Below are 24641 nucleotides of genomic sequence, written 5' to 3'. Positions count from 1 at the left end.
GGACAAAAAGAAGCAAACAGAACAAAAATATACCCAATAGAATATCAAGCTTCAATACTATCGCACCATCACGAGCGTAGCCATAAAATCTAGGATTTCGAATGAATTTATATCCATAATCATTGAGTAAGAGGATGGTCTATAGCAGTTTTAGTCTAATATAGTCATGGAGCCGTTTAAGGAGTTATCTCATAGCTCTAACGCTGAAACTCACCACCTTCAAATCCACCGACGGTAGCAACACAGGCAAAACCCCACCACCAACAAATCAAAACCAAAACATACAAATCAAATAAATTCCAAATACATAAATCTCACCATCGAATATATAGACTTCATGAGACCCAAAAATAAAATTATATAGCAAAAAACCACAGCGATAGGGAGTGTCGAGGTGAAGCAGCCCCACCGCCAAAGTCTTTTATCTTTCCTTTTTCAGGAAAACTTCTCACTCTTTTTACTTTGTGTTGTTATATTGTTACCTTTGAACCTCTCATATACTCTCTAAGCGTATCTTTAGAGAAAAAAAAATGCTAAGCGTGATGTCTACTATAAATAATGGGATACCCATAATAGACATGAGTTTGATGTTTTTTGAATTTATATTCTTGATCACATATTGGTTGTTTGGCTTGTTTAAGATGTTGTATTTAGATACGTGTATGGTGTCTTTTGAATAAAGAAATAGTTGACCTGTGATGGACCTATGTGTGTATATATATATATATACACCATATAAATGTTTATATATGATTTAATTTAACTCTAATCTAATTTAGATCGTGAATCGAATTATATTTAGTTTGATCAAATTTAAAATAGGTACATTAAATAGTTTCAATTCATAAACTGAAGTGTAATTATCAAGTAGAGCGGCCAGTTACAAGTTTCCACATAGCAAGGTCTAAAATAAGATTTATACCATCCATTTCAAATTAAAATTGGACCAATTCAATATTTTTTATAAGAATTAAATTGATTTCATGTATTTTTTTACAATAACCAATGATGTATTGTAAATATAAAATTTTATAAATATATGTATTTTAATATATATATATATATATAAGATTAATATTGTTGTAAATTTAAAAAATTTCAAACCGAGACCAAACGAGAATTAGAACAAAAATCATGTTAAACTGCAGCAATTTTCGATTTAAAATTGGGTCGAACCCATTAAACTAGTGGTTTCAGCCCAAAAGAACCAAAAGAAAACTGGAATCGGGCCGTATTAATGCCCATGAAATTATATTTGGATAAAAATGTCTATTAGAACGGAAACAGACGTGATGACAATTGACACGTAATGGAGTACAGTAGGAAGGAATGAGAAGAGTTTGCAAGAAACTAGACAGACAGACAGACAGTGACATGAGTTGAAATAACATAAAAGTACCCCCCGTTCCCCTTCATCTTCCATATTTTCCGTCCAACACGTTCTCTCAGAATAAAAACAACCAAATCATATGCTAATTAATTTTATATATTTGATATATTATTGACACGTAAAAAATAGTTATTTTGTATTTAAAATTATAGTATAGTATTTGCTTTCAAAAAAAAAATTATAGCATAGTATTTTTCATTAATTAAATATGTAAATCCAATTATAAACTAAGAATTTCCCCGCTAACTAAGAATACGGATGACGTGTACAAGTGCAGAATGTTGGAGAGGCCCCGCCATCTTTGGGGAAGCTTTTTGCTTGACCACCGGGTTTCCGTTGGAGAAAAATAATTTCTCTCTGTTTCTGTAAAAGAAAAAAAATGCCGCCACCACCTCCACCACAGAAATTTTCTTAGAAAACTCTTTCTTCTCTTTCTATCTTTACGCTTCCTTCTCCTTCTCTTTATCCTTTTCCTCCCTTGCTCTCTCTATCCAAACCAGGTACATACATTATTCTCAATTTTCAACAATTTTTAGCTATCTATTTTCCCTGTGAAATTGAGTTTCTGCTTGATCAGTATGGCCATGTGGTGTCGTTGCAGGTTCAGAGTTTATTTGGTTAAATGATCTTAACTGAGATGTGATTTTGTGTGATTTGTGGATCAAGCGATGATTACCAACAGGAACGCCAACTCAGAACCGTCTCTGGTACAATGTGATGCAAAATTATGCATATTAGATAATATAATCGCTCTTTTTCAATGTTCTGGCAGCTACATTTCAAGTCAAATTTCAATGCATTCAATGATCGCGATTGATTTGCGTCTGCGGTTTTGCGTAGGGAGATGGCAGCGCGGCTTTATCTCCTGCTGGAACGCCGCCGCAGGGACAGTCTGATAATGTTTCTAATCGGGCTGGAAATACGGTGATTTGCCCTTTTTTTTTTTCTTCTTTTGAAAAATATTGTCTCTGAATTTGCTCACGGGATCCTCATGATAATCGATCCCATGATCATCGTCATTATTATTGAATTATCACCATTATTGATTGGACTGTTTGTAATTGGCATAGATTTTTTTTTCTTCTTTCTTTCGCTTTCTCTAATCTTATAATGAGATGTATTATGCATGGAAAATTATAAGTAATCTTTTATAGTAATATGAAAACAAAGTTTGATGATAGTTGCTCGCGTTCAAGCACGCCATTGTCTATGTAGTGCTTTCTAAGAACGTAATACTAAGCTGTAGGATTTTATTTGCTACAATTCATAGTAAAATGTCTTTTTTCTAGATTTTTTCTGTGTCTGTTGGTTATTTTTAATTCTGATTTGCAATCTCTCGTTTTGAAGCGCTTGGTCTGTTTGCAGTCTGATGTATGTGATCTTTATTGCAGGTTTTAAAAAGTGGGCCTCTTTTTATATCATCTAAAGGTGCGTTCGAAATCTTTTGTTTATATATTTTCTTAATTCTTACACTTACTGATAAGATGACATAATTCATGATGCTTCCTGAGCTAACGTGTATAACATATTTGATGTTTATATATCCTGCTATGCAATTCATTGACATGGAAAGAAATTAGGCAAAAAGTTCAAGTTTGCCTCCTAACTATATAGTAGGGGATAAAAAATGTCAAATTTAATTTTTCAGTCTAAACATACCCTTGAACTATTATTAAAAGCCAAATAAGATGCACTTGTAAGAATTTAAGAGTCATTTGGACCGAAAAATGAAATTTGTTTTTTTTTTTATCCCTATTATATAGTTCAGGGGCAAATTTGGTTTTTTAGATGAAGAAATAGTGGAGAAAGAAAGAAGGTATATAGATAATTTACTGTTCTTTAAAAACTCGCATTCTTTATGAATTTTGACAAGATCATATTAAGGGTGTCCCTAGTGAAGAAGGTTCTCTCTCTGCTTTTTAATAGAGAGGTTGTTTTAATGAGTCAAAACTCTTGACTTTAAATTAAAACTTTTTTCTTTTTTAAAGTGGTCAGTTCTTGTTGTTTGGAATGGTATAGTAATTGAATTTAATTAAAGCTTGGGGATCTGAGGCACATGGACTGGATTTTGTTGCTATTTACACATTCATATATTTTATATGGCCTTTCCCTTCTTTTTGATGCTGTCTATAGACATGTATGCTGGAGATAAATGTTTCTTTGGATAAAACATGCTCTTGATGTTCAGTTTTAGTGACTCATTGGAGTTGAGTTATGTAAAACATGCTATGAGGTATGAGCTGTTTGAATTTTATTGGTTTCTTTGGTAACTATATAGTATATAGTGAACATTTAAGATGCGTCTCTTGTTACTTCTGTGAGGATCATGGCCAGTCCACAATTATAATTTATAAACTTTATGCAGGAATTGGTTGGACATCTTGGAAAAAGCGGTGGTTTATTCTCACACGGACATCACTAGTTTTCTTCAGAAGTGATCCAGTAAGTAGTTCTGCATACCAGCAATTTGGGATATTTTTAATTTGCACATGCATGTTCTGTGGACAACAGAATATATTACTGTAATTATGGAAAATTATTCCCATCCACTCTTTCTGCAGGCTGGTTGCAATTTTATTGTTTTATAAGGTTGACCTACTATATAATTGAACTTTTCAGAGTGCTGTTACTCAAAAAGGGAGTGAAGCGAACTTGACTCTTGGTGGTATTGACCTCAACAATTCAGGCAGGTTAGCTTGCTTTTTCAAATGATGTAATCTCTGTTTGCTTGTCATAGTTGTTTCCGCAAGGGAAGTGAGTTTAGTTTACTTACTTCATAGTGCTCTCTTTGGATGATTTCTAGTGTGATTGTGAAATCAGAAAAAAGACTCTTGACTGTTCTCTTTCCTGATGGTCGTGATGGGCGAACTTTCACACTTAAGGTGGCTATCTATTTCTTCATTTGTGCCTCTTGAGATTGCTTTGCTGTATCATTGTTCACAAAATCAAACAAGTAAGCCACGCTGGGGTTTGCTTTAAATTAAAATCCTGTCAAAAAAGTCAGGGAAGTAAGAACTCTGAACTCTGTGCTTCATTACATTCTCTTTAGGAACTAGTGGTTTGGTGGAAATGATTAGTGAACGTTGAATTGGCTTTCAATTCTATGAATAACATTTTCATCAAGAGGGCTTGTGGGGGTAAAAGAATTGATGTTAGTTTTGAGTGGTCAAAGCAATCACCAATCAAGCAAATGTGGTAACTTTAAATGAAAATTAGGAGCTTTTTTCTCCACTATCTATTATTTCCTTGCTGAAACTTTGTTACCTACCATCGATATATGGTGTTTTTGCTTGTCTTGAAGGCTGAAACTTTAGAAGATTTATATGAGTGGAAAACTGCTCTTGAGAGTGCTCTGGCACAAGCACCAAATGCTGCTCTTGTGATGGGGCAAAATGGTATCTTCAAGAACGATCAGAATGATGGAACTGATTGTTCTAATTCTGTAGACCACTGCGCAGTAACATGTAAGTTTGTCTTGTGTGTCTGTTTTGATTACTACTTGCCACTGTAAAGTTGTGTATTTGAGATTCTCACATGACTTAAAAATTTTTTATTAGATGTACTGAGATCTTAGATTTTCACACAGCAAAATGTGATAAGCTATTGAAAAATTTTTGGAGGCAATCAGTGATAATTATTTCAAAAGACCTGATGTTTTACTATGTCACTTAAATGCAAGGCAAGGAAACTATTATGCCAGTTTTGCTAGTAGTTTTACTTTTGGTGTTCTCCCATGACCTTTAGTCTTCCATTTTTTTTTATATTTTATTATGATAATTGGTGTCCACCACAGCTGAATTATTGGGCATGCATAGTTCTTTTAGAGTATTAATTGTAGCATGAGTTCTTTTACACTTGGGCAAGGAAAACCTTTCTTCTCTTCCAGTTTTTGCTTAATGGGGATTCTGATGCTTTGTTTTCTCCCTCTGCAGTTAAGGATAAAGTGCCCATGAAACCTTTAGTCATTGGCAGACCGGTTTTACTTGCTCTAGAAGATGTTGATGGATCTCCGTCTTTCCTGGAAAAAGCTCTTAAATATATAGAAGAACATGGTAGGTTTTCCTTTCCCATGCTTGTTTGTGATACTGTTTAGTAGTATTTTAAAATGTTTTTGTATGACTGATTTACTATCATTTGCATTTCCTCCACCGAATATGAAAAGTTTCCTATTGTATGGGCTGGATATCTTTCCTTCTTGTGCTTGCATGCGATATCTGAAATGTGCTATTGGTTTATATAACATGCTATTGGATGAGACTTTTTTAAGCAACTCTCGTGCTATGGTAAATCCCCTCATCCCCACGCCAAGGTATGTACTTACTTTTGCCAGCTGATATGGTTTGGTGGTTGATCCTGCCTTGTCCCCATGTACAGTCTCTGTTGTTTTCTTGTAAAAGAGATTTTTTCCCCTTGGTTATCAACTTTCAGGCTACCTCAAAAGTACGCATGTAATTTGATAGCTGTAGGTTGACTTAAAATTGCTTTCTTTAGACTCTTCTAGTTTTTGAATTCCTTTGAAGAAAACAAGAACTTTCTTTCTTTTTATATTCATTTTTATTTTTGAGATAAACAAAGAAGGATCTCATACAGGATCCTGTAATTTCCATTTTCCAAATTTCCTTATGATCTATTTTACCTTTCAAAGTTTGTTAAGATAAATGCTTTCATGTTGAGGTCTTTTCTTCACCTACCAAGATCTCTAGTGAGTTGGGGAACTTCCTCTGTCATTGGTAAAATATTGAGAAATTTGTTTCTTTTCCTAGTTGTTGAATCTTACCACTTTTAAAGTAATAAACAGGAGTCAAGGTGGAAGGAATCTTACGGCAAGCTGCGGCTGTTGATGATGTTTCGTGTCGAATTCGGGAATATGAACAAGGTTTTTTCCAAATTCATTTGTAATACCTCTTGTTTGTTTATATAAGACAATTGATGTAGACAGTCTTTTTTCGCATTCAGATTTTAGACCAATTTAAAAATTAGTGTTTAGATATTCTTTTCCTTGAATCGATATGTAACAGTTGGCTGCAAACATACAATGTTAAGATGGTAATTAATTAGCAACGCACTCTCTGTTTGTGGAGTAGTATTGATACAGAAGGCAGTAACATGGTGGTCTTACATTGGAAATACTTATACTTCTGAGTTACCCTTTTATATTTGAAAGGTTTGGGTCATACTTTATGATACAGGAAAATCAGAGTTCTCTGCAGAAGAAGATGGACATGTAATTGGTGATTGTGTCAAGGTATTTCCTTTTTTTAAAGTCACAATGAATGCATGGTACAGCATTCTATAAGTCAATCACTTATTCAATTTTCTTGCAATCTTCTAGTTTTTCCTCCGTGAGTTACCATCCTCTCCAGTCCCTGCATCTTGCTGCAATGCTCTGCTAGAAGCATTTCGTAAGTGTGTTGGGAAATGTGCAATTTTTTTTATGTTCGTCTGATATTATGTTGCTTTATCTATTAGCTGTGCATGTTATACTTCAATGTGAATTGGAAGTATCACAAGTATGCCAATTGGAAAATAAACATATATTTCTCTTTTGAGCAGGATTGCAGTTCAAATTGTTAGTCAGATTAGATTCAATGAAAAACGATGTTTTTGGTTTCGTAACATAAGAAAATATGTTGAACTCTGTAAAGCTCCATGTCCTCCTCTTGATTTTTCATGCCTTTGACAAATAATTGCTATGTTATCCAATTATGTTGGAGAGTAAGTGGAATACAGATTTGTCTAAGTGTTATGCATAGAAAATCATAAAACACGGGCATGTCTATCCCAGTTCTGTCTAACTAAATCCTTTTTTATTATCTGTGTAGATACCTCAATATAGCATATATTGGGTTGGGTTTGTTATATTGGCATATTTATTCAGTTTCATTAATATGCAATCTGTGATTGATTAGATTATGCTTGTGCACCATTAGCTTTTCATTCTTGTTTTAAAGGGAAGGGTATGCCTGGATGGTATATTTCGAAATGATGGTGAAAAGCTCATAGTTTAAAAACCGCAAAGATTTGATTAGTAATCCATCTTGAACAATTTGATCTTTTTTATATTAAAACAAAAAGTTCTTGGATTTATGACTATGTTAAATAATCCAGTCAAAGGTTGAATCCTTTCCAATATTATTGTTTTGGTAAATTGTGGTAGTGAGGGGCAACACAAGTTATTTGAAAGGAACTTGCTGGAAATTTATGGTGATATACCTTAAGCATTTCTTGATATGCTGCTACTCTTTCTGTGCGGAATTGGTAAGCTTCTTGAAGAATTCAGTGGAAATGAGTCAAGGAAATCTGCTTTAGCATTTTATTCTTGTGACATTATGTTTGGCTGTTTCAGTTGCTGAAATATTTTTCAATATCCATTATCCCATTATTTGATCACTTTTATTACAATGTTCAGGAAAAGATAGAGGCAATCGAGTTAACGCCATGCGAGTAGCAATATTAGAAACCTTCCCTGAACCAAATCGTCGCTTATTGCAAAGGTAGTTGATGTGATTTTTATCTGTATTCAAGTGTGTAACATTCCTTCTTGCTTGCAATATCTCTAGTTTTCTTGCGTTCTTGGACCTAAAGGTTTCAAATCCTTTGACCAAAAGAATACCAAATATTAAGATCTATCTATGCTTCCAAGTCTATGTACATGAAATGGAAGGCAGGATTGAAAGGGGATGTTTCTAAGTATTTCAGCTATCCTTTTCCTTTTTGCATTATAATCTTAGTAGACTTAATTTTAGTCATTTGGATTATAAATCTGCATCATATGAATGTCTTATTATTAGGAATGAATATAAAATTGTTTTAGATTTACCTAACATTTTTTAATGATTTATGTCTTTTTCCTTTTCAGCATATGTTGTTGATTGATTGATTGATTGATTTATTGATTTATTATTACTATTATTTTGTGTTCAGAATTTTATTGATGATGCAAACTGTGGCTTCCCACAAAGCTGTGAATCGAATGAGCACTTCAGCTGTAGCTGCTTGTATGGCGCCTTTACTTCTTCGACCCCTTCTATCTGGTGAATGTGAAATTGAAAATGATTTTGATGTGGGAGGTGATGGTTCCATGCAACTTTTGCAAGCAGCTGCTGCAGCTAACCATGCTCAAGCCATTGTGATCACATTAATGGAGGAGTATGATGATATATTCAGTGTAAGCTATAATTCTATTTATTTATTTTGTATCACTTCTTATATTAATTTTTTATTATCGTGGAAAGCATGCTGATGTCTAAATTTGGAACAGTTTCCTTTCTACTTAGGGTGTTGACTAGGATTTGCAATATCTAGGCATTAACTATGTTTGAATCATTTTTGGAATACCATAAGGGCTAAAATGAATATGGAGGGACAGGCAGGCATCAGGAGGGGGTGTTGAGTGAAGCTCAATAGATTTTTCATTGTTCCCTTTGTATTAATACCATGTAAAGTCGTGAAAATTCTGAAGTCTGTTTAGGGATGGAAACTGTTGTTCTTATCTCTTTACATTAATTACCACAGATTAACTGACTTAAGGAGGAAAAAAAAAGTGTATACATTTGACAAGCTATGGCAGCCTTATAGTGCAAATGAATGCAAGATATAGGCCATTATTGGTGTGCTATTGGTAAAAAAACCAAAATATGACAAAAATATCAAAATATATGTTGAAGAAATTTGACAATTCTTTCTTCATATTACATTGTTTACTTCATCTACAAGGCTTTCCTTTATGCTTCTTTTGAGTTCATATAGCTTCTTCAGGAAGCTGTTATGGCCCCTGGATTATACTCTGACTCGGAAGAGTGTGAAAGTGAGGATGAAGAGGTAACAGATGATGATGCATCCCATGAAGATGATGAACGAGATGATGTATCAGAAGGGTCTGATGCATATTCTGATGATGAGAGAGGCAATGCATCAACTGGAACTGAGAGTAGTGAATCTGGGGACAATTATATGTGTGACAATAAGGTATGTTGGCTGTATTTTCTAGAATAAGCGTCTACACAATTTACATGTACACATGAAACATGGTTAATGAGTGTATTGGATCTTTAAGGCAATAAATGTGCAGAATACTTACCTTAGTTACTTCTAAGATGCAGGGTGATGATCATGGTTCCAACTCCCCTTTTGTAGATAATGATTGTCGAGTTGAAGAAAAGTTGTCAAATTCAGTTCAAACTTCATTACCTTCACATCATGATGTAAAAAGGAATGAGAATATATTGGGTGTAAATAACAATAATTTGGCAACACAAACCATCAAGTTAGACCAAGTATCAAGAGATTTTCCTATAGAAACAAAGAAAATGCAGCAAGTATCAAGAGAATTTCCTATAGAAACAAAGAAAATGCAGCAAGTATCAAGAGAATTTCCTATAGAAACAAAGAAAATGCAGCAAGTAACAAGAGATTTTCCTATAGAAACAAAGAAAATGCAAACCGGAGATCCCTCCGCTTGTGTGCAAAAATCTGTGAGCGTGTCTAATGAACAGGAGCATAAGCCTGCAACCATTTTGGACCGAATCTCTGTGAGTATATCTATGTCTATAATGTGGTTTGGGTTTCATTAATGGTCATTTTCTCTTATCAAGACATTATAGATGCGTGTGCTATCAGTAATCTAAGCTTCCTTTTCCCTTCCCTTCCCTTCCTTTGGACACGATTCAGGCAAAGAAGAATCGTTCTATGGGATCCATTGATTTTGATTCTGAGGATGAGTAAGTATTGCTAACTTCATTCACACAACACATATTTTCACATAAAATGGGCTTATGGTATGTTATTATATTAATTTTTGCATCCTTCTACCATGAAAATTGTCTACCATATTCTTGAGACCATTACTGAGTAGATGAGCTTTAATTCGTTTAGGTTTTCCATTGAAGAGCAAATATGAAATGCGTTAGACATAAGTCTTAGTTGGTCTAACTAGTGCCAGCATGCATTATATGCATGCATGAGAGTTAGATGGAGAAGTGACCATTATAGAATAACTTTGAATCCTTAAATATGAGGAGAAAGATGTTATATTTGGATGAATTCTTTTTTTTTGTTGTTTTATATTGTTCAAAAGAAGAAGAAAACATTCCAAGTTAAACAAGGCAAAATAGATGTATAAGCAATAAATTTTGGGACCTTATTTGAAAAGGTACTAATAGTTTATCGTCCCCTTTATCCGAAGTATTGATTGGGGTTTCTAATTATGTTATCCTTTTTTTTGTCAATTAGTTCTTATGATAGTGAAGAAATGTAAGTGAGGTTCATTTGAATGGAATTTTGGTGCCTAAATGCAATTAATTCAAATATTTAGATTCTATCGCACATAAGAATGAAGCTCCAGATGAGGATATACCCAGATATTAATACAAGATGGATAAAATGGATGAGTATAATGGATATAATATGCAATTCTAGGATCCATAACAAAGTGTTCTATAGGAATGTGGTTAGACCATTATGTTGCATGGACTGAATATTAGGCATCTAAAGTATAACATATCCAGAATGAGTTTGACAGAAATTCAGATAAGGTAGATGTCTCGTAACATGATGATAAATAAGCTCAGGAATAATCACATTCAACAAATAATAGATGTAACATATGTTGTGGTTTGATCATGTCCAATATAGAGCATTAAATGTTCTAGTTAAAAAGTGTGATAAATTAGTAGGGAAGGAGTGAGAAGAGGAAGGGGAAGGGAAAACCCTGAGATAACATGGAGGAAAGTGGTATTAAGAATTTACAAGTTTTATATATTGACACGGACTTGGAGACAACTGGATGGATGTCAAAAAAAAGGATCATATGGCCCACCTTAACTAGTTTAGGGGTTGATGCTTAGCTATTATTGTTGTTAGTTCTTATGGTATTTTAGTGAAAATTTGGATATTTCTCCCTCTTCAATCCAAATTATCCCTCTCTTTTTACACTAGTGCTATCACCATTCGGTTCTTTTATTTATTAGTTAATAAATTTGCAATTCCCTTCGTAATTACTTTATTGTAGTTAGGTAACTCTCACCTTTGTGGTTGTCTAGCTTTGAGTCAATTAACTTGGGATGGTTACATTCCCAGTACTATCAAGTATAAACTGTTATCCATCTTCTTGCAGGATTTAATGATGCAGCAACATTAAAGCATATTACACTTTTTTTTTCCTCAAAATATAGAAATTTTTTTAATTGATATTAGAATTGACCTGATGTAGAGTTGAAATCCGGAAGCTGGAGGCTACTAAATTTGACTTGCAACATAGAATTTCTGATGAGGTGCATATTTCAAGTGGTGCCTCTTTCTTGTTGTCAATATTGAAGGTTTTTAGGGGGTTTCACAATTATTTGATTTTTCCCTTACAGGTTAAAGGTAATGCAGTTCTCCAAACCAACTTGGAAAAACGAAAGAAGGCGTTGCATGAGCGCCGTCTAGCTCTTGAGCAAGATGTATGTTCTGTATTGGAGAATTCATTTATCTTTCATGTTTTTTCATTGGTTCCTCCCTTCTTCCTATTTTGTTCCTTACCTATTTCAAAGGGGCGAAAATTCATTACCTTTTATTTTTTTTTTATCCGAAAAATCTTTTGCTTTTCTTTATTTTGCCCTCCCTTTGTTGGCCTGGGTAGGAAATGTGCCAAAGGAAGCAGAATTAGATCTACTTCTGATGATAGTATTAGTGTGAAAGAACTAGGAAGTTACCTCAGTTTGGCTACATAGAAGTAAGAATTTGGTGCAATATTTAAGCAAGGCCAAAAACATCAGCACATGATTTCTATTGGATGCTTTTCATTAATTTTCCCTCCTTGAAAATGGTGGTGCAATGGCAAATCCATGTTTTAGATTATAAAAGAATGTAGAAAAGGAAAACTGTAACTCTCAGTAACTTCATTTTACCTTTTCAGCGTGGACTTGATTGAAGTTGCACTGATTAAGTTTCAGTAATACTAGCACTAGAATATATTTGCAGGCTAAGAGATATGCAAAATAGGATATGTTGTCATTACTTTATGCCTGGAGACAGATATTCAAAGTTGGCTACAATCTAACTGTGTTGTTATTATTCCCTTGCATGTAAATTTTTTCCCAAGTTCTCGTCAGGTAAAGCATATGCAATTAGTCAGTGTCATTTGAACAGTAGAATTCTCAATACAAGTCATATGAATTGCATTGAATCACTAGCCTAACAATGCGAATCTAATGGGTGAATAGTAAGTAGCTAAAATCGGACAAGAATCACAAATAAAAGGTGAATAGTGAAAATTGTTGGGAATCATTAAATTCATCAATTCAGAAAGAGAATGGCAATGAATGGCCAAATTAAAAAAAAAAAAAAGAGAGAGAGAAGGGAAAAGGCAAAAGGCCCAAGAATGATAGCAAATTAATGAAAAAAGAAAGGGCAAATGGCCTAAGATTGTTCTAGTTATTTTATTCTAAAATTTTAGCTTGCTCAGTTTGATACTCTTTGGTTGGCCACAACAAAGCCAGTTTAGTACAGGATTTTGGATTTATATATATATATAATTGGATGTTTAATATCTTTTAACAAAGTTAATAAAAAACATATTTATTAAATGTATATATATTATTTTTAATTACTTTTTCAAAAGTTGTAATAAATTTTACTATTTGATTTGATTCTCGATTTCAATTCTCCATTTTACAACTGTGCTTAGCTGAATGTTCTTTTCAGGATTTTTACACCATAATATTGACATTGGTGAGTAAGTGTAATTGTGATGGTAGATGTTAAATATATGTATAGGTGGCAAGACTACGGGAAGAGCTGCAAAGGGAGAGAGATAAGAGGATGGTTCTGGAAGCAGGACTTAACACATCGCAGGCGCACCAATCTCTTCCAGCTATAATTGATGAAAAAGTGAGTTTAACTCTGATAAATGCTCATTGTAATTTTTTTTTTCATCATGCCCCAAATTCTTACCTTTGCAACTGTGCGACAGATGAAGGCCGATCTTGAGGAAATAAGTCAAGGAGAGGCAGATGTCTCCTATTTGAAGCAGAAGGTTGATAATCTCAGTCTGCAGCTGAGTCAACAGATTGAACAAAACAATAGCTCCACACATGATTCAAGCAATCAGCCAATGCAGACTTCAAATCATCAAGCAAAGTGGTATAGTATCAGTATGGCTTCAAATACATGATGTGTGATGGGGGAGAGAGGAAGAATCTACAGCATTGACCTTTGGAAAAACAGAAAATAACAAGAAGAAACAGCAACGATGTATATGTACTTTAACTTCTTTTCACTGTGTTTGCTTACAGGAAAGATAAACAGAGAGATGATGCTAATGCTGCTTCAAATCTTGGAAAGTCTCCAAACAAGGTAAGCAATTTTGTAAGCTTGCATTTGCTTATATGCATGAGAGACAGACAGAGAGAAGTGTGATCACTATACAACAATTTTGAATCCTTAACTAGTTGGTGGAAGTTGCATATTTGGCTGACTGCCAATTTTCTATTGTTTTATCAAGATAAAACAAAAAAGATAAACGTTAAAGACCGACTTTACCTTAGCACCTATCATCTCTAATAGCTTGCTAAGAAGCTTTGATTAAGATATTGACTCAACAAACTCTAAAATCCTGTTGGTTATATGCTAGGAAGATCAACTACAAATCACGTGTGTTCTCGTAAGAAAGCCTAATAACTAGAGAAGCATTTTGAGAGAGAGAGAGAGAGAGAAGGCTTTTATGGGTAATTACTAGTACTTTAAGACAGCAAAGATTTGTAAGGACTGTCCTTCCACAGTTGGGTTGACAGTCAGGATTTATTAAGACTGTCCTTTCACAGTTGGGTTGCACATAGAATGGCCTTAATTTCCTTGTTGTCTTAGTCATGGATGAACAAGCACATTTGTTCTATATACTGAAAAATAAGCTTGTGGTTGATTTTATTAGATTGATTAATGAACATAAAGAAGTTTCTTAGGTCGTCAATGAAAAGCCACTCTGATAATGTGCATGAGTTAACAGTAATAGTTGGTATGACAGGATATCTGTGCAGATGAATCAACTAATTTACCAAGCAAGCCTGCGCCTTCAAACCAACAGCCAGAACCAGCACGTAGCAGCAACTCCAAGTCTTCAGCCAACTCCAAGAAGATCATCATCTCAAGAAGCGAGGTAAATAGTTTCTAATTGTTTTGGGGAAATGGAACATCTTGTGGGAGAAACTTCTGGCATAAAAAATTTCTACTTTCTCAGAACCATTGCATTAATTACATATTTCAGCCAAGTTGGCTGGAAAGAAATTCACGACTTTTATTGGAACTATTAGTTCTATACATACTCGTGCAAGTTATAACTGTGTGCACAACAGGTAGCGAATTCTACAACTAATGCGCTGTCAAAGTTGACAACCCGACTCAATTTTCTGAAGGAGCGGCGAAACCAGCTGGCCAATGAACTCCAAAATTTGGATAAAGTCCGACCTTTCGTTACTAACAGTAATAAAGCTAAAGGATCGGAGGTCCGTCAATCATCGCAAACCTTGGACAAGAACCAAGGTGTAGAAGTTCATTCTGCTCAAAATCCAGAAAATGGTAGAGGATCAGAGAGCTCTCATTTCCTTCTAAATGCAGAAAAAGGACTGGCAACTGAAGGTCAATCACATAAAAATTCTGAAAAATCTAGATGATCTGATATTCACCTAGATGAGGGAAAATCTTCGTTAAGTCAACATCTCCAAGATCCGACAGCAAAATCTGAAGGTCATGGATCTCATAATTCTGGCAAAGTTGAAGAATTAACCTCAAGTACAGGTGACTCCAAGGAACACTCCAGTTGATGCTAAATGATTATCATTTTTTTTTGCCCAAAAAAGCATTGTTTATGTCCTTCCTCAGCAATTGTGTAGATGGATTATGATACTTGTAAATGGAAATGGCAATGCTTCAAGGTGCTCGATATCCATAATGAAGAATCTGCTCAAAGTCCTGAGGCCTCTTAAACCCAGGATGTACATATCAACCATCTCCTTGGTGTAAGTTGAGTTGTACATGTTGAATTGCTTGCAAGTTAAAAGCTGCTGCTTTATAGACAAAGCAGGACTCTGACATATTCTTTGTATGGATAAACGCAGTTTTTAATGTAATTTAGACTATTAGAGTTACTTGGCCAGTGTGCTTGTACATGACCTGGATTCAAGCCTTCACCTATTGTATTGAGGGTCTAATTTACATTCACCCATTGTCCTATAAATCATTTGAATAGATGAGTTTCATTACCCCATTTCTGCAAGTTTTAGCAACATCAGTCAGTTTATTCTTCAACCTTTTCCCCCCGAGTTATTAGTGTAAAAATTATGGTTGATGGAACTCAACGCCCGTCGTCTTCCATAGAGAAGAATCAAAATGCCAAATTTTATTGATTTTCTAGCATTGGCCGATTGTTTAAAGTCCTAAACGGCATTCCTATTTCCACTTGCTGTTCGCAGATTCCACGAAACAAGACTCAGAAAAGCGGCTGACCGGAGCCGAGAATTTACAGTTTTTTGAGTTTGAGAACGAGAACTGCTGCTCAAAGAGCGAGGTAACACTGACGTTTGTCGAAATTGTGATAATTTAAAATAATTCCAATGGTATTTTATAACATTCACTGTTGTAAACTGCGAAACTCGTATTAGAGTTACTTTTATTTTATGAAAAGTATTTTGAAAAATATTTTACTTATTTTTTTAGTATTTTGAAATATCTTTTTTTTTAAATCGTCAAAAGTATTTTCTTCATTAAAAGAAAATTAAATTATTCTTAAGAGAAATTAAATATTTTTTAAATATGATTTTAGGAATTTGATTAATATTATTAAATTTCTTTACATATAAACTTATTAGCAATTATAAAAAATAAAAAATATTGATAAGTTTTTTAAAAATATTTTTTATATATAAATTATTTACCATGAACTAAAGGGAGGCTATAACGAATTATTCATAGTCAGCATAGATGATACACCAATAAATTAAAATTCTTAGAATAATTTCTTAATTTACCCAAGCGTTGGGCATAATTATGCCAATCGTCTCTTAATTTTAAATTTATTTTATTTTAATAATTTAAAATTGTTAAAATCTCATTACTTACACACTCAAAGAAAGTTTTATTAATTTGCAATGGCAGGTTTTCAGTTATCAAACAAAATAAAACACAAGTTCTTTACCTCGTTTTCTTTCACAATTTCTTTTCCTTCCTTAATTGAAATAAAAATTAATGCAAAAGAAAAAACTAATCCTTAAAATGTAAAGAATGTTATATTATAAATTATTGATTAATTTAATGAAAAACTTCAGTTTGATATTTTCTTTAAGCAACTTTATTTTGAACTTAGCTAAAGGCCAAGTGACTTTGATACTATTTTTTCATGATTAAAATAATATAAAAAATATTTGATTATATATATATAATTTTAGTTTATTTATTTAAGTTGTTAAATGCCAAAATCTCATCTTTAATCATTTTTTAAGTTAACGTGTCACAATTATATTTCCAATTGACGGAGTTTAAGTTTAGGTTTAGGGTTTCCATTTTTGGAATAAACTAGAGCTCATTCCCATGGGATTTAGCCCTTATTTCATTAATTAGGGCAGTGATGGATATTCCTAATAAATTTTCTTTAGAAACCTAAATAACTAAAAGCTGGAAATTTTTTTACGATAACTTATAAGCTAGTATTATACTATTGATAAAATATATTATATAATCATAAATGGTGGATATATATAAATGTAAGAATTAATCTAACAATTTTAGTCTCTATTTATTTTTTAAAAAATAATTTATATTTAGAAAATATTTTTCAAATTAATCTAATAATTTAATTTATATTTATTTATAAAAAATAATTTACGTGAAAAATATTTTTCAACGAAATAAGTTATTTTTTATTAATTGATTATAATTTAAATAAGTTATTTTTTATTAATTGATTATAATTTAAAAAATAAAATTTATTAACACATTTATCTGTAAAAGTATCTTAAAATATAGAAAATAACTTTATTTTTTATTAAAAAAATATTTTTTATTAATTACATTTTTTGAATGATGTAAACGTCAAAAAAATATAAAAAATATTTTAAAATAACAGAGTCTTAAATGAGAATTAAACTCTATTTGGCAGTGGTTTGAAGAAATAGATTATAAAAAACCACTTCTTTTACCCCAGCAAAAAATATCCTCTCTTCTCAACCCATAGACTCTGTTGTAAGCTCAGAATTCTCTTGTGACCCAAATGAACCTACACCTTCTCTTAAGAGAAAACTTTATCCTTTTCGTTCAGAAGCGTTTAAGAAATTTAAAGAAACTTTTTCTTTAGAGCTCTTAACTGTTTTAACCAATTGGCCTATGGATATCATTTATAACAAATCGTGGGCCGAGATTATTGGCAAATAAATCTATATCCCCACAAGAAATTCTGTTTTGGATCTAACCAGGATTGATGCATGTTCTCCTCCCCTAAGCCGGAGCCTAAAGATTACCACTAACCAAGACATACCCTTATCTTTCTCTAAACAACATTTCAATGTGGATCAAATAGAATCCAAAGGCAAACCTTTCCACTCTCATAAGAAACACCAAAAGCTTAAAACCTGTACAAACTCTAAGGGAGGGAGATCAGAAGAAGGAGAGGGAGCATTTTTTTATAGAAAGAATTAAGCTGAGGCTTCAGTCGCTAGCCTAAAGCCACCAGAACAACAATGAATATCCTTGCGTGGAATTGTCGAGGTTTCGGGCAGTCCCTGACAATCAACCTCTAAGGGAGCATGTTTTGTCTTTTAAGCTCTGGATGATTTTTCTAGCGGAAAGTAAAAAGAAAATATATTTTTTAGAGCTTTGGAGGGTAAAGTTTGGCTTCGCTAAGTCTGCTTATGTCGATCCTGAAGGTTTATCAGGAGGTTTAGTGGAAAGAAGAAGTAAATGTCCCGACCTTGAGCACATCTAAAAGATAGATTGATATTTTGGTGAAGGATCAATGGGATTAGCATGCATCTTTTGTTTAGGGGGAACCTGTTGAACAAAACAAAATTGATTTTGTTAGGGAAATTAGGGAAATGGATATTCCGGGATGTCCATAATTGATCATGGGTGATTTAAACATATGCAACAAATGGAAGGACAAATGGGGTCAGAAACCAATTAATAGAAGAATAGCAGCTGAGTATGATGAGTTTCTCTTTGATCTTTCTTTGTCAGAACTCGTGTTCTCAGGAAACAAATTCACCTGGTCGAATATGCAAAGGGGCCAAGCTAGAATTATGGAGCGCATAGACAAGGCTATCAGTAATGTTGAATGGAGGATGGCATTTCCTAATTCTTTTCTCCAACATGGACCATTTAAAGGTTCTGACCATAGACCACTCTTTCTTTCTCTGCATTACAGACATCTTACACAGCATCCACCTTTCATTTTTTATTTGAGGTGTCCTAAGCGTTCAGAAGTTATTAATAGAGTGGCACTCCAGCAACCTTTCCTCTGCTTCTATGCATGAGAAGCTTATATTCTGTAGCAAGGAGCTATCGATGCGGCACAAAAGATTAGTTAGAAACTCAGTTATGCGGATCAAACAGCTTTCAAAAACTCTGGAATTGGCTCAATCATCTCCCTTTTTTCGGCTCTCTGAAGGGGAAACTCTGGCTTTAAAGAAGGAGCTTAATTTCTATTATCAATAAGAATAAATCTTTTGGTTCCAGAAATCAAGGGTATCGTAGCTAACCTATGGAGACAAAAACACTCGATTTTTTCATCAATCAACTTCTACCAGACGAGCAAGGAACCATATTGGAGGAATCTATAATCAGGAAGGAATCTGGATCCATAATGTATCTATGATAAAAGACGAGGCTATTTTGTTCTTCCAAAATCTTTTCACAGTTGGACGATGTATGAGAAATGACTCAGATTTGCTTTCTATTCTAGTAACAGTAACACCAGAAATGAATGAAGCTCTCTGCTTTCCTGTATCGGAGGAGGAAATTCACCAAGTTGTATTTCAAATGGGGGCCTTTAAGGCACCGGGTCCTGATGGCTACCAAGGTATGTTCTATCACAAATACTGGTCTATAATCAAGTAAGATGTTATTAGTACGGTTTAGGGTTTTTTCTCTTCTGGAGTTCTGCCTGAATGCATAAATGACACTAATATCATTTTAATACCAAAAAAGAGTAATCCATCCTCTTTTTTAGATTAAAGACCTATTAGTCTATGCAATTTTGCATATAAGATAATCTCAAAGACCCTAGCAAACAGACTCAAGCCTTGGTTAACCAATATTGTTTCCCCTCTGCAATCTGCATTTGTTCCCCAAAGATGTATTCAAGACAACATCTCTGTAGCTCATGAGGCTTTCCATGCTCTTAGAAAGAATTCTAAAAAGAAAGAAGGGGCTTGGGCTATGAAGCTGGACATTCATAAAGCATATGATAGTGTAAAATGAAATTTTTTAATTAATATCATGAGAAGAATGGGTTTTGATGCAATTTGGGTTAAATGTATTGAACAATGTATTTCAACTGTCAATTACTCTGTGATCATAAATGGTAACAAGACAACATCTTTTCGTCCCAGCAGATATCTAAGGTAAGGAGACCCCATCTCTCCCTATCTATTCCTTTTAGTGTCTAATTGCCTATCTAGAATGTTAGATCAGGCTTTGCACTTGAGAGATCATTCAAGGGTACAAAATCACTAGCCATTGTCCCACCTTAACACACTTGTTGTTTGCTGATGATACTCTGATTTTTGGAAAAGCAACCACTGAGGAAGCAACAAACATCATGGCTATCTTAGACAGATACAGTCTGCTGTCTGGGTAATGCATCAACATGCGTAAGTCTGATATTACATTTCAAAAAAATACATCCCCCTCTCTTTAAGTGGCCATCACAACAGTGGTTAGAATCCCACACTCGGGCTCTCTAAATAAATATTTGGGATTACCCTATTTCCTGGGAAGATAAAAAATCCAATCTCTGGCGTTCCTGAGAGAAAGCTGATATCTAAGTTGCAAGGCTAGAAAATCTCAAGCAGGAAAGGAAATTTTGATCAAGGCAGTGGTTCAATCAATTCCTATATATGTGATGTCTTTATTCAAGCTACCAGTAGGAATCTTATCTGAGTTTAGAAAATGGTCATCCAAATTTTGATGGAGTCATTCTATTGACTCAAGTAATATACAACAAAAAATAAAAAGGATAGGGGTATTGATTTTAAAGATTTACATCTATTTAATTTAACCCTTTTATCCAAACAAGCTTGGAGAGTGATCATCAATCCAGAGGCTTTATGGATGGGAATCCTTAAGGATATACTATCCATATTCAGATTTTCTCAATGCACCAGTTCACAGAAGGGCTTCTTGGGGTTGGAACAGTTTAATGGAAGGACGAATAGTGTTTGATATGGGATTAAGATGGAATATAACAGGACCCTCTTTCTTGAATGTGTGGGAGGATCCTTGGATTCCAACTATGCTAGCTTTTAAATTATCAAGTCAGAGACCATTAGACAACCCTATTATCTATATCTCGGATATTATCGATGCCAACACTAATCAATGGATTCAACCTCTGTTGCACGCAAATTTCAGTCCTTTTGAATGTGCTCAAATTTTCAAAATTCCTTTAGGACAGATGCACAAAGAAGCTGAGCTAGTTTGGCATTTCAATTCTTCTGGTATATTCTTTGTTAAATCAGCTTACTATCTGCTGAAACAAGACCAACTAAGGGAGCAGTCGTGAAGAAATCCCTCTCAATTTGTGACACATTCAGATGTAGTATGGAAAAGCATTTGGAAGCTTGACGTGCTCCCTAAAGTCCGCAATTTTCTTTAGAGAGCAGCTAATAATTCTTTGGCCACCAAGGCAAATCTATTCAAAAGGAAATGCTCTCTCAATGATCGTTGCCCTTTATGTGATAATGAAATTGAATCTGTTGAACATATGCTTTTTTTTCTATGCTAGAGTCTCTTGGTTCATTTCAGCCTCGGGTTAAATTTTCAGGGGTATAACTTTCCTTCTTTTGGAAGGTGGTGGGAAAATTTACAAGAAAGGTTGAACCAGGTCGATAGAAATTTGTTAAAGCTAGCTGGTCTCTTCTGCTGGCAGATTTGGAAAGCAAGGAATAGATTTGTGTTTGATAATACTCTTCCAGACTCTCTGTTAATTTGTAGAAAGGCTCAGAATGACCTTTTGGAAGGGAGTTTTACAATCTTTCTGCAACAGCATTCTTTGATGTCTATTATCTATTCTCCATCTTCTCTTGTTTCATTGGCTCCTTTCTCTTGGAGACCACCAGAGCCGGGTAGTTTTAAAATCAAGATTAATGCCTCTTTTCATCAAGCAACATCAATCTTGGACATTAGTATTCTTTTGAAGAACTGTCAAGGCTCTCTTTTGGATGGTCGTGCTTCTGTTTGATTGTGCTTATCACAGATAGTTGCTGAAGATTGGGCTCTTCATCAAGCGTTGTGTTTTGTTGCCAGTAAAAACATTTCCCGCGTGGTTATTAAATCAGATTCAAAGTAGATTGTGGACATTTTTTTCAATCCATTTGTATCTTGTCCTTGGACCCTTTATACTTTTAGTCTAGAGGTTGGACCTCTCTTTAAAGTTTTTTCAAATATTTCTATTATCTTTGCACCCAGAGATGCAAACAAGTGTGCAGACTGGTTGCTAAAAAAAAATTAACACTACCTCAATTAATATTACCAAACAGCCCTTAAAAGAAACTACAAATTTCAATATCTAATATCTACATATATATATGTTTACCAAAGTCTTTAATAAGAAATGGAGAAAACCCAATACTCGTTGTACGTTAAAATCCTTAACCAATTACCGATGGCTAAACACATTTATCGTAGAACCAATCATTTTTACCATTAAAAAGAAAGCCTATAAAGTTTCATACGCCTGCCCTTTCCCCTTATACTCTCTTTCCATAGCCCTACACTCTCCTCCTCATCCCATTGAAATTCCCTGCAAACGAAAGTTGAAAAGAAAAAAAAGTAAAAAGAAAAAGATAAGAAGAAAAAAAAGGAAAGAAAATCTATATGGTCTCCCTCCCTCCATGTCATTTTGATCGGTGGTGAAGCTCTTATGCTCTTACAATGGTGTCGCTAACATTAAATTAACCAAGTTTAGTGACATAAGAAAATCACCGATCTTGAACTCATATATGAATAAATGGAGGTGGAGCGGTTAAGATGGTGCTTCTCTGGTCTAGAATGCTAAGTGCTCCTGTGGCCCTCGTTGGTGGAAATCACACTGCCGCCAGTTTCTGCACTTGCTAATTGTTTTAATTTTCTCGGCTTTTCTCTCCCTGTCTCTCTCTTTTCATCCTCTTAATTTTTCATTTTCTATAATCGTACGTCCTTTACATTTCTTTGCATTTTATACTTACCCTCTAAATCCAATACAGAAACCTTTTTTCCAAGAACAAGAAGATTTTTTACAAGCATGGCAGTCCAACTTACAAAGGGGTTACCATATTCTAAAGAACCCAAGCAAATGATCAAGGTCCTGCCTTTGAATTATTCCAATGGCTTTGGTTTGCATGGTGATGCATACTTGATCATCAAGCTCCCTCATTCTAGGCTTTTGAGGCTTTTTGCTCGATCTATGGTTTTGGCTTTGTGTTTTGTTACATTCTTTGTGTTTGGAAACCTTTTTGGTGCTTCTATGTTGGTCTCTCTACCACAACCACCTGCTGAGCCTGAAACTGCAAGCCCATATTCCTCGTCAATCGATCTTGGCCTCTTGCCTTTTCTTTCCCGTGACTTAGCAAATGAAGGCCTCCTTAAAAGAGGCGATAAAGTTTTACTTTTAAGCAACGACAATGATCGTAATGGTGCCGTGTATATTTCTGATCATATCCTAAATGGCAATTATGATGTTGATCTAATCTCCATCTCTGATTTTGATCGACAAAGCACAATTCTTGATGGATCTTTGGACTTTGTCATCACATTTAGCTTCTCAAGTGCCCAAGAATTCATCGATCGTACCCTCAAAGTGGGAGGCATTGCAGTTGTACAACTAAACGATAATCCTTCTCTTGTATTCAATAAGCCATTAAATTACAAAATAGTCTATCTCAGGAAATTTCAACCAACAGTAATGGCCATGAGGAAAACAAACTATAATAGCAATGCTAATGTCAGCACACAAAGGAAGCTCCACGCATATAGAAATGAAGCAAGAAAGGCAGCACTAAAGAACCTGGAAGATGTACTCCTGGAACCCCCGAGAAAATCTTCAGGCAAGTCAAGAAAATACTTGAAAAAAACAAGGTATCTGCCAGATTTAATGGGCGATTCACTAGAGGACTATCCAAGGCGTGTGTTTATCGACGTGGGGTTACCGGAAAAAGCAGGAGGAAGTGGCACAGGGTGGTTTGCTAAGCATTACCCCACCAGAAACCTAGATTTCGAGATGTACAAGATTGAGACAGTGACAGAAAAATCATCAGGAAAGGAGGTGCCGCAGGTGGAGGAGGTGATAGGAATATCAGGGTGGTTGACGAAGAATGTGAAGGAGGAAGAGTACGTGGTGATGAAGGCAGATGTAGAAGTGGTGGAGGAGATGATGGAAAGCAAAACAGTGAGGTTGGTGGATGAGCTTTTCTTGGAATGCAGCCCAAGAGGAAATGGAGGAAAGGGGAACAATGGAGGCAGAAGGGCTTATTGGGAGTGCTTGAGTTTGTATGGAAGATTAAGGGATGAGGGTGTTGCTGTGCATCAATGGTGGGGTTGAGAAAGAGAGATTCCATCCCCTTCTACATTATTTCTATTAATTTCAATTCTTTCCTATCATATTTCTTACTTACATTGCTTATATATTATCTATCGGATATTTCTTTTCTGCACATACACGCAGGCAGTTTAAAATTTGAGGTGGGTGTTTCTTGATCATAATTAACGAGAGTATTGAGATGTATCATATGGATTCTTTATGTTTTTTTTTTTTTTTTTGTTCTTTTTGTATGTGTGTCAGTATTGGAGCCTATCTTATAATTTGCATTGAAGCATATTGTAGCTTTACAAATGATCCGGTTACTTTGGATTTGTAATGAGAGAGATTTTAAAAAGTAATATCAATATATATCTTTTTGTAATATGCTTAAGGATTTCAGATTTCTTTATATCTTTTTGTAATATTCAAATAAATTTAATAAAAGATTTCCATGTTAGGAAATCAAACATGCTAGATCATTTTATTCAAAAGGGTATGAAGAATTGGCTA

General features: G+C 34.3%; 2 protein-coding genes across 3 annotated transcripts; both read left to right on the top strand.

The window, feature by feature from the left end:
- The first annotated feature begins 1718 nt into the window (after positions 1–1718).
- On the top strand, positions 1719–15641 carry LOC110605852 (rho GTPase-activating protein REN1). 2 transcript variants are annotated; one of them, XM_043953414.1, is made up of 24 exons: positions 1719–1890; positions 1992–2097; positions 2231–2314; positions 2782–2818; positions 3756–3832; positions 4010–4080; positions 4194–4272; positions 4692–4854; positions 5323–5442; positions 6189–6266; positions 6580–6635; positions 6723–6792; positions 7800–7884; positions 8315–8558; positions 9149–9358; positions 9487–9921; positions 10061–10110; positions 11601–11661; positions 11749–11832; positions 13148–13261; positions 13344–13513; positions 13666–13726; positions 14394–14525; positions 14722–15641. In XM_043953414.1, the coding sequence occupies exons 2-24, from the start codon at positions 2059–2061 to the stop codon at positions 15037–15039; spliced, it is 2838 nt and encodes a 945-aa protein (XP_043809349.1). In that variant the 5' UTR covers positions 1719–1890; positions 1992–2058; the 3' UTR covers positions 15040–15641. The 2 variants fall into 2 exon arrangements, with proteins under 2 accessions (XP_043809349.1, XP_043809350.1); XM_043953415.1 differs by having other exon boundaries at positions 1722–1890; positions 9493–9921.
- A 6565-nt stretch (positions 15642–22206) lies between these two features.
- LOC110606430 lies at positions 22207–24561 on the top strand. Its single transcript, XM_021745230.2, has one exon. The coding sequence runs from the start codon at positions 22857–22859 to the stop codon at positions 24150–24152; it is 1296 nt and encodes a 431-aa protein (XP_021600922.1). The 5' UTR covers positions 22207–22856; the 3' UTR covers positions 24153–24561.
- Positions 24562–24641: the final 80 nt, after the last annotated feature.

Source organism: Manihot esculenta, chromosome 18 (assembly GCF_001659605.2).
Source record: "Manihot esculenta cultivar AM560-2 chromosome 18, M.esculenta_v8, whole genome shotgun sequence".
Lineage (NCBI taxonomy): Eukaryota > Viridiplantae > Streptophyta > Magnoliopsida > Malpighiales > Euphorbiaceae > Manihot > Manihot esculenta.
The sequence above is the reverse complement of the archived record's forward strand: the minus strand, read 5'-3'. Positions and strand labels throughout refer to the sequence as shown.